Source organism: Coregonus lavaretus (assembly GCF_964263955.1).
Source record: "Coregonus lavaretus genome assembly, contig: SUPER_35_unloc_5, whole genome shotgun sequence".
Classification (NCBI taxonomy): domain Eukaryota; kingdom Metazoa; phylum Chordata; class Actinopteri; order Salmoniformes; family Salmonidae; genus Coregonus; species Coregonus lavaretus.
This window is the reverse complement of record NW_028167177.1, coordinates 1,117,428-1,128,236: the sequence shown is the minus strand read 5'-3', so window position 1 is coordinate 1,128,236 and position 10,809 is coordinate 1,117,428. Positions and strand designations below refer to the sequence as shown.

Sequence of the window (10,809 nt, the reverse complement as noted above, 5' to 3'; positions counted from 1 at the left end):
GGTAGAAATGAGGTAAAACTGATTTAAGTTTCCCTGAAGTCCCTGGCCACTAGGAGTGCCGCCTCTGGATGAGCATTTTCTTGTTTGCTTATGGCCTTACACAGCTCGTTGAGTGAGGTCTTAGTGCCAGCATCGGGTTGTGGTGATAAACAGACAGCTAAAATACAGACGAAAACTCTCTTGGTAAATAGTGTGGTCTTTAGCTTATCATGAGGTACTTTACCTCAGGCAAGCAAAACCTTGAGTCTTCTTTAATATTAGATTTTGCGCACCAGCTGTTATTGACAAATAGACCAGCACCCCTCGTCTTACCGGAGGTAGCTGTTCTGTCTTGCCGATGCACGGAAAATCCAGCCAACTGTATATTATCCGTGTCATCGTTCAGCCACGACTTGGTGAAACATAAGATATTACAGTTAATGTCCCGTTGGTAGGATAGTCTCGAACGGAGCTCATCCAGTTTATTCTCCAATGATTGCACGTTGGCCAATAGGACGGATGGTAGAGGCGGGTTACCCACTCACCAACGAATTCTCGTAATGTACCCAGATCTGCGTGCCCTGTATCGACGTCTCCTCTTCATGCGAATGGCAGGGATTTGGACCTGGTCCGGGAGCAGTAAATCCTTCGTCCAGTTCGAGGTAAGTAATCGCTGTTCTGATTTCCAGAAGCTCTTTTTAGTCATAAGAGATGGTGGCAGAAACATTATGTACAAAATAAGTTACAAACACAAAATAGCACAATTGGTTAGGAGCTTGTAAAACGGCAGCCACCCCCCTCCGGCTCCATTCTCATAATTCTCAGCTTAGTGAATGTGACACTGGGTACAGCTTAAGGATTTCTCCCATGTGGACCCTCTGGTGCCTTTTCATGGTGGCAGCCTCAGCGAAGTGTATGTGACACTGGGTACAGCTTAAGGATTTCTCCCATGTGGACCCTCTGGTGCCTTTTCATGGTGGCAGCCTCAGCGAAGTGTATGTGACACTGGGTACAGCTTAAGGATTTCTCCCATGTGGACCCTCTGGTGCCTTTTCATGGTGCCAGTCGCAGCGAAGTGCATGTGACATTGGGTACAGCTGAAGGATTTCTCCCCTGTGTGAACCCTCTGTTGGCTCCACCTTCTGGGGGCAGCTGAAGCCTTTGTTACAGAAAATGCAGAGGAACTGCTTCTCTTTACAGTTTTTTTGCCTGATGTTGCTCTCCCTCTCTGAGCCTGGGCTCTAGCCCTGTTGTTTGAGTTCAATACTTGATTGAAAATGAGATTGGCCGTGTGAATCGGAAGCCCCCATCGACGTGGACAATGGGTCACGATCACTGAATATGTTTAATGGGGAGTGGGTGTCGACATTTGTATTTGTCTCTAAGCTTTCCCTTTAATCCATCTCTGCTTGTGAGTATCCGTCTCCTAGATGATTATCTGCAGTCCATGGGGAGGAACGTCACAGTCACTTCACCTACGACTAGACCGTTTGACATTTTTGTTGCCAGCCAAATTGTCCGGGAGAAAAAAAGACCCTTTGGAAAATAATGCTTTTTATTCAATGATGGAAATACCAGTCAATGTGCCCAACTTCAAAGCCAACTATACTTAATGGGCTAATAAATCCTTTAAGCTGCTTGGAAATTAGTGTCGCGTGTGCGAGTTTCTATTTTTACTCACCCAAAAGACGCAAGGTCCTCATAAGGGACTTCAGCTAAGTGTACCCCGACTGGGCAAAATTGGTGAAGATTGTGTTGATTATCCCCGATTTCAGTGTGCCCGGCGAGAGGGGATTCTTTCTCCAAAACAGAGTAAAGACGGCCTCAAGATCACGCCTTCTTGAGGACAAAGTAACGAGGCTGATGCACATCGCAAGCTGCTCCAAGGAGTTGGACAGTTTTGACTTCCTAACAGCAGCAGCTCACTTTGAGCAGGCCAAGATCTGCCGCAAACGCAAGTAAATTAGGCTAGAAGCAAATTATTGTGTTCCTCAGGCTCGGTCCTAGCAGTTCTGCTGCCGGCCTAAGCAAAATCGACATATGCCGCCCCTGTGTCATGTATAGTGTAAAGATTCGTAATGGATTGATAGATTACAGTAGAGTAATGTGTATCATGCGCAATTGGTGCATTTCAGTTGAGCTTATTCTGTAGCACTTGGAAACTAAACATCGTTGCAAACTATTCACATCGGAGAGTTACAACGTTGCAATCACTAGGCACCCAACTGCCTATAGTAGAAAACAGAGTTGTTATCAATAAGCCACATTCAGTACCAGTCAGAAGTTTGGACACACCTACTCATTCCAGGGTTTTTCTTTATTTTTACTATTTTCTACATTGTAGAATAATAGTGAAGACATCAAAACTATGAAATAACACATATGGAATCATGTAGTAACCAAAAAGTGTTAAACAAATCAAAATATATTTTATATTTGAGATTCTTCAAAGTAGCCACCCTTTGTCTTGATGACAGCTATGCACGCTCTTGGCATTCTCTCAACCATCTGGTATTCAGACCCCTTGACTTTTTCCACATATTGTTACATTGCAGCCTTAATCTAAAATTGATTTTAAAAATATATATCCTCAGCAATCTACACACAATACCCCATAATGATAAAAAGAAAAAGGTATTTAAAAAAAACAAAAAATAGAAATACCTGATTTACATAAGTATTCAGACCCACTACTATGAGCCTCGAAATTGAGCTCAGATGCATCCTGTTTCCATTGATCATCCTTGAGATGTTTCTACAACATGATTGGAGTCCACCTGTGGTAAATTCAATTGATTGGACATTATTTGGAAAGGCACACACCGGTCTATATAAGGTCCCACAGTTGACAATGCATGTCAGAGCAAAAACCAAGTCAATAGGTAGAAGGAATTGCTCGTAGAGCTCCGAGACAGGATTGTGTCTTAATACTTATGTAAATGTGATATTATTTTTTATTAGCAAACAATTCTAAAAACCTGTTTTTGCTTCGTCATTATGGGGTATTGTGTGTAGATTGATGAGGGAAAACAATTTAATAAATTTTAGAATAAGGCTGTAACGTAACAAAAAATGTGGAAAAGGTCAAGGGGTCGGAATACTTTTCCCGAAGGCACTGTATATATGCGTTATACAGTGCCTTCAGAAAGTATTCATACCCCTTGACTTATTCCACATTTTGTTGGTGTTACAGCCTGTGTCTTTCTGGGTAAGTCTCTAAGAGCTTTCCACACCTGGATTGTGCAACATTTGTCCATTATTCTTAATTTTTATTTTTTATTCAAGCTCTGTCAAATTAGTTGTTGATCATTGCTAGACAACCATTTTCAAGTCTTGCCTTAGCTTTTCAAGTAAATTTAAGTCAAAACTGTAACTCGACCACTGAGGAACATGCAATGTCGTCTTAGTAAGCAACTACAGTGTATATTTGGCCTTTTGTTTTAGGTTATTGTCCTGCTGAAAGGTGAATGTCTCTGTGTCTGTTGGAAAGCAGACTGAACCAGGTTTTCCTCTAGGATTTTGCCTGTGCCTAGCTCTAATCTGTTTCTTTTTATCCTAAAAAAACTCCCTAATCCGTGCCGATGACGAGCATACACCTACCATGATGCAGCCACCACCATGAAAATATAAAGAGTTGTACTCAGTGATGTGTTTGCCCCAAACATAACACTTTGTATTTAAGACAAAGTTAATTTCTTTGCCACATTTTTTGCAGTTTTACTTTAGTGCCTTATTGCAAACAGGATACATGTTTTGGAATATTGGTATTCTGTCCAGGCTTCTTTCTTTTCACTCTGTCAATTAGGTTAGTATTGTGGAGTAACTACAATGTTGTTGATCCATCCTCAGTTCTCCTATCACAGCCATTAAACTCTGTAACGGTTTTAAAGTCACCATTGGCCTCATGGTGAAATCCCTGAACGGTTTCCTTCCTCTCCGGCAACTGAGTTAGGAAGGACACCTGTATCTTTGTAGTGACTGGGTGTATTGACACACCATCCAAAGTGTAATTAATAACTTCACCATGCTCAAAGGGATATTCAATGTCTGCTTTTTTTATTGTTACCCATCTACCATTGGAAAACCTCCTTGGTCTTTGTGGTTGAATCTGTGTTTGAAATTCACTGCTCGACCTTACAGATAGATAATTGTATGTGTGCGGTACAGAGATGAGGTAGTCATTCAAAAATCATGTTAAACACTATTATTGCACACAGAGTGAGTCCATGCAACTTAAGTACATTTTCACTCCTGAACTTATTAAAGGAGTTGAATACTTATTGACTCAAGACATTTCAGCTCATCATTATTTATTAATTTGTAAAAAGACAATCTCAATTTAATCAATTTTAAATTCAGGCTGTTTCACAACAAAATGTGGAGAAAGTCAAGGGATGTGAATACCTTCTGAAGGCACTGTATATCACACAATGTCTGGATGCAATATTCTACCCAGGAATATTCAACACTGAAATCTGTTACTTTATATGTTATAAAGCGGAATGTTTTTTCTGCTGGTGTGTCCTGAGGTAGCTCCTCTCTGAGAACCTCTTCCCGCAGGGCATACAGGTGAACGGCCTCTCTCCCTTGTGGACCTTCAGGTGCATCTTCAGGTTGCCAGCCAGGGCAAAGCGCATGTGACACTGGGTACAGCTGAATGGTTTCTCCCCTGTGTGGACCCTCTGGTGCCTCTTGAGGTCACCAGCCTGGGAGAAGCTCTTCTCACACTGGGGGCAGCTGAAGGGTTTCTCCCCTGTGTGGACCCTCTGGTGCCTCTTCAGGTGGTCCTGGCGGGAGAACCTCTTCTCACACTGGGTACAACTGAAGGGATTCTCCCCTGTGTGGACCCTCTGGTGGATCTCCACCTTCTGGAGGCAGCTGAAGCCTTTGTTACAGAACATGCAGAGGAACCGCTTCTCTTTACTATTGCCTGATGTTTCTCCCCCTCCCCGAGCCTTGTCTCTAGCCCTGTCGTTGGAGTTAAATACCTGATCGAAAAAGACACGGCCATGTGAATCAGAAGGTGCCATCGACGTGGACACTGGGTCGCGATCCCTGAATGCGTGTAAAGGGGAGTGGGTCGCGACATTTAGATTTGTCTCTAAGCTTTCCCTGTAGTCTAAGAAGTCACTGGTGTTGCCCTGCGAGTGTCCTTCCCATAAATGAGTCTCGTCTGCATTCCATGTCAGAGGAGCCTCGCCCTCCACTTTCACAGTCACCTCATCTACCACTATAACCTCCCCTTTCTTATCTAGGCACCCTTCAGAGTATACACTACTACTGTACTGGTTCCAGTCCCCTCTAGACAGATCAGTCTGTGTCTCTAAACCCAAGGGCATGTTGCCAGGGGCCATCTCTGTATTGTAAGAACAAGACAGATCATTGCCAGTCTCGAACGTGTCCCTTGAGTCCTGATGGGAATGAACCATCCTCGGGCTACCGTAAAGTAAATACTCTGAGCCGGGTGCAGGTGGAGAGCCCAGTCGCCCCAGCACCAGTCTCTCTTGGTCTGATCCGTGGTCAGATCCTGTGTGTAAGAGCCTGTGTGTTACAGTTAAATTATCGGTGTCTGTCTCTGACGTGAGGACGGCGTTCAGCGTTCCACTGACCTCCGGGATGCTGGGTCGGGTCCTGGGCTGGGTCGTGGTGGCGAGGTCCTCCGTGGCTACAGGGGGCGCCACTCCAGCCACTGCTCCAGTCTGGATGTCTCTGGTGTGTCGTGGGTCCTCTCCTTCAGTCCTCTCCTGCTTGACCAGAGACGATCCTCCAGGACCTGCAGCCTCTGCATCTGCAGGCTGACACAAGAAGAGAGGAGGTTATTGTTGGTAAATGAGTTGAATTGGATAACAATGTCATGGGGAAGTCTCACAAGCTCCCCTACGGCAGATAACTTAAGATGTACATGAAGCAAATTGGGATACGGGATATGTATATGTGGGATATGTTTCAGGATTCATCCGATAGCATTGAGCAGCGAGGTGTGGCCCGGGGGGGGGTCTCCTATGCACAGACACAGAGAAAGCGCTTGCTTTATGCTGGATTGCATCTTGTAGTCCTGCTCTGTGCAACTGTCAGCTATTGTGTTTATTAATGAATTCCAGTTAATAATTTGATTGAAAAAGTCTAAGTAGCCTAGTCAGCCCAAGTTTGAATATAAACCAAATCTGATCCCATTCACATTTTCTCACTAACAAATGGGCTATAAATACACAACGTTACCGCTTCGTTTACCCTGGCCAGAGCGACGCGACGCGACCCCCCCACCCCCACCCCTTTTGACCTCAGAACAGCCGCAATTCGTCGGGGCATGGACTCTACAAAGTGTCGAAAGCTTTCCACAAGGATGCTGGCCCATGTTGACTCCAATGCTTCTCACAGTTGTGTCAAGTTGGTTGGATGTCCTTTGCGTGGTGGACCATTCTTGAGACACATGAGAAACTGTTGAGCGTGAAAAACCCAGCAGCGTTGCAGTTCTTGACACATACCAGTGCTCCTGGCACCTACTATCATACCCCGTTCAAAGGCACTAACATTTTTTATCTTGCCCATTCACCCTCTGAATGGGACACATACACAATCCATGTCTCAATTGTCTCAAGGCTTAAAAATCCTTCTTTAACCTGTGTCCTCCCCTACATCTACACTGACTGAAGTGGATTTAACAAGTGACATCAATAAGTGATCATGGCTTTCACCTGGTCAGTCTATGCAATGGAAAGAGCAGGTGTTCTTAATGTTTTGTACACTCAATGTATATACACACACACAAAGCCTACATACGGACGCACACACATCATTTTACCATTTTAGAAAATGGTAAAATTGCGTGATATGATTGCATTTTAGAACCCCGCTACCCCCCCCCCCCCATCACCCCAAGATGAATGGTTTTGACCACTGAAGTTTTAGGCAAATTCGTTTTGCATGGCCCGGTGCCGCGGGTGTGCTGGTTTGCTCATTTTCGACCATTCCATTGATCCTAAATCGAAATCTCTACCCACCCGGGGTACCGGGCCATAGAAAACGAATACACACTCCAAACCGTTCAATAGGCTATCCATATTACCAGATCTTAGATTCGTTCTATTTCTATGGCGGATTCACAGCTGCAATTTAGATACTGCATTGATATATAGCTAGCTAGCTTGCTGAACTGATAAGAGAGAACAAAGAATACAGCTATTTGATCATGTCTGTGTGCATGTCCAAATATTAATGATGTCTGGATTCCGATATGGCCTCACTGGAATTATCAACAGGCAAGAGTCAGACAAACGTCAACCCTCAACATGTCAACAGCTCGTATAGGCACGGTTTAGCTGAGACTCATCTGTTGACAGGTATTTCTGAAAAAATAATTTTCACCTAATAGTATGCCTGTCTTAACTGAAATGGTGCTCACATAACCTTCCTGCGTCAGTCTTCGAGGTAGAACCTAAACGACAATTTCCACTCTAGGACAGGAATTACTCTAAATAGTTGCGACAACTTCCTCTGAGGTGGGCCTTAATAGCTGAGTGAAGCCTTTCTGAAATAAACGGGCCACATTTGATAAAGTGTAACATAAAAAATTACAGTACGACACTAACCTCTATCACAATAACATGCTGGGTTGAGGTTCCACTCCCCTCATCTATAGCTATGGGTTGGTCATCTCTCCACACGTTGTGTCCCGCTGGCTTCACAAAGCTCCTGTGGCCTCCAGTGAGATGTCCTTCAGCTAAGAGAGTGATTGGGGGAAAGGGGTGGTTAAGTTAGGTACTGTCAATGCTATATTGTACACGATTGACACTTTCTACAATTAGCAAGGATGCAAGGTAACACTTCTCATAATTTCTTGATATACTCATTTATTTCTAGATTATGTTCCATGCATCACATTCTTTTAATTGAGTATGAAAATAGGTAATTAAGTATATCAAGAATCTTGTTAGAATATGATACTGGTCGTGTCCGAAATCTGGCTTGTCTACTACTTACTTAAACTGCATACTAATCATATGACATACTATTTAGAACTTACTGCTTAGTAAAAAAAGAATACAGTAAGCAACAAATACCAACATACTAGGCCAATCCATTGTCTTACATTAGATAGTGTGTCGATTCTGCCTGGTCTTGGTTGAGGGAGGGGCATCGCAGAGGAGTGATGCCATCTGAAGTGACAGTGAGGCTCATTGTGCTTTCAAGCCAACTGGGGACTCGGAAATAACCGAGGTCAAATAATCACTTCAGTGATCTTCAGGTCAGAGCTCTAGAAAGATACCCCAATTTCCGACTTGTAATTTCCAGTCAGAGTTTATTTCCTAGTTCCCAGTTGTCTTGAATGCAGAAAAGTCGGAAGTCGGAGATGTACTTGTTCTGAGTTGTTATGAAAGCGGCATAATACAGAGAACGCATCATCTAATTGCGATGTTTCCCGCCATTCGTTCATTTGGTAACTCATCCCTATCAGCTGTTGTCAAACACGTGAGTCTTACTCGAAAGTGAGCATTGATGAAAAGCCGAAATTGGTATAACATACTGGCATTTAAAGCACTCAATTAAAAAAAAAATCACATACTATAGAACGTTATATTTTCGCATACCTAAAATGCCTACTATTTAGGACGCACATATAGGTATTCGGACAAGGCAATTCTGTCTTTGTGCAATAATACTTTTCTTTATTGACCTGCCTGGTAAAATAAATAAAAATGAGCAAGATTGCTATCAGGGAAGTATTGCATACTATCCAAATAATGACCAAGTCCCAATGCTGGTTAGCACATCTGAACACCAGCAGAGGGGAACCAGGCGACAGGCCCCGCAGCCTCGGCCTTCAGCAAAATGTACCTCTTGCCTTTTCTCTGTATCGGTCGAGGATCTTGACACTATTGGGACGACTCGGCAGGACGCGCTCCCGTGCCACTTTCAGTTCCTGTAGCTGTAGTTTCCTCCGCAATGCTCTGTTTTCTTTCTGGCTTTGAGTTATTTCCAAACGAAACACTGCATAGTCGTCGTCTACGAGTTTACAGATCTCTGCCACGGCTGCATTCGCTAGCACCTCCATAATGGAGGCTATTTGAGTGTGAAAACCCATTCCGTCACAGTTAGCCATTGTTAGCTAACGCGAATTAAACACAACCTGGGGTAAGTATGTGATTGCTGTGCAGTTAAATTAACAATGTTCCAGTGTGTTAATAAACGTCTAAATAACAAAAACCTTAACGTTGAAATTGTTCTTGGTCACAGTTCACTTCCGTTTGGCGTCATAGCTCAAAGGGTGTGGTTAAATTAAAAAGGAATGCGCGCTGTTCTATGAATTACGGTACTGCTTATTACGTTACACATAAAATCTCCTATGATAAGTATCTTTCAAGCCGAGAGCAGAAAATTATAATGAATACATTTATTCCATCTACATTACCTCAGTAAGTTAAATATTTAATTGTCCTTGTTCTAGCCTAGGTTTCCACAAGCCTGTTTCAAAGGATTAATGAGGGGTATGTGGTTCATTACCCTCTTAGCCCAAGACACTTCACATAACTACATTCGGAAAGTATTCAGACCCCTTGACTTTTTCCACATGTTATGTTAGTCTTATTCTGAAATTGATTAAGTTGTCCCCCCAATCCCCAATCAATCTACACACAATATCCCATAATGACAAAGCAAAAACAGGTTTAGAAATTTTTGCACATTTATAAAAAATAAACATATCACATTTACATACGTTTCAGAAGCTTTACTAAAGTACTTTGTTGAAGCAGCGATTACAGCCTTGAGTCTACTTTGGTATGACGCTACAAGCTAGGCACACCTGTATTTGGGGAGTTCCCCCATTCTTTTCTGCAGATCCTCTTAAGCTCTGTCAGGTTGGATGGGGTGCGTCGCTGCACAGCTATTTTCAGGTCTCTCCAGAGATTATCGATTGGGTTCAAGTCCGGGCTTCCAAAGCCACTCTGGCGTTGTCTTGGCTGTGTGCTTAGGGTTGTTATCCTGTTGGAAGGTGAACCTTCGCCCCAGTCTGAGGTCCTGAGCACTCTGGAGCAGGTTTTCATCAAGGATCCCTCTGTACGTTGCTCCGTTCATCTTTGCCTCGATCCTGAATAGTCTCCCAGTCCCTGCCGCTGAAAAACATCCCGACAGCATGAGGCTGCCACCACCATGCTTCACCGTAGGGATGGTGCCAGGTTTCCTCCAGACGTGACGCTTGGCATTCTGGCCAAAGAGTTCAATCTTGGTTTTATCAGACCAGAGAATCTTGTTTCTCATGGTCTGAGAGTCCTTTAGGTGCCTTTTACTGAGGAGTGGCTTCTGTCTGGCCACTCTACCATAAAGGCCTGATTGGTGGAGTGCTGCAGAAATAGTTGTCCTTCTGGAAGGTTCTCCCATCTCCACAGACAAACTCTGGAGCTCTGTCAGAGTGACCATCGGGTTCTTGGTCACCTCCCTGACCAAGGCCCTTCTCCCACGATTGCTCAGTTTGGCCGGGCAGCCAGTTCTAGGAAGGGTCTTGGTGGTTCCAAACTTCTCCAATTTAAGAATGATGGAGGCCACTGTGTTCTTGGGGACCTTCAATGCTGCAGAATTTTTTTGGTACCCTTCCCCAGATCTGTGCCTCGACACAATCCTGTCTCGGAGCTGTACGGACAATTCCTTCGACCTCATGGCTTGGTTTTTAATCTGACATGCACTGTCAACTGTGGGACCTTATATATATATATATAGACAGGTGTGTGCCTCTTCAAATCATGTCCAATCAATTGAAGTTACCACAGGTGGAATCCAATCAAGTTGTAGAAACATCTCAAGGATGATCAATGGAAACAGGATGCACCCGAGCTA

The 10,809-nt window shown here is 43.7% G+C and overlaps 1 protein-coding gene across 1 annotated transcript; it reads right to left on the bottom strand.

Moving 5' to 3' along the window:
• Positions 1 to 2,444: 2,444 nt before the first annotated feature.
• On the bottom strand, positions 2,445 to 9,222 carry LOC311110428 (uncharacterized protein). Its single transcript, XM_084188975.1, has 3 exons — positions 8,815 to 9,222; positions 7,569 to 7,699; positions 2,445 to 5,774 (listed from the first exon to the last, which is right to left on the bottom strand). Exons 1-3 carry the CDS (start codon positions 9,077 to 9,079, stop codon positions 4,470 to 4,472), a joined length of 1,701 nt encoding a protein of 566 aa, XP_084045101.1. The 5' UTR covers positions 9,080 to 9,222; the 3' UTR covers positions 2,445 to 4,469.
• Between the last annotated feature and the right edge of the window lie 1,587 nt (positions 9,223 to 10,809).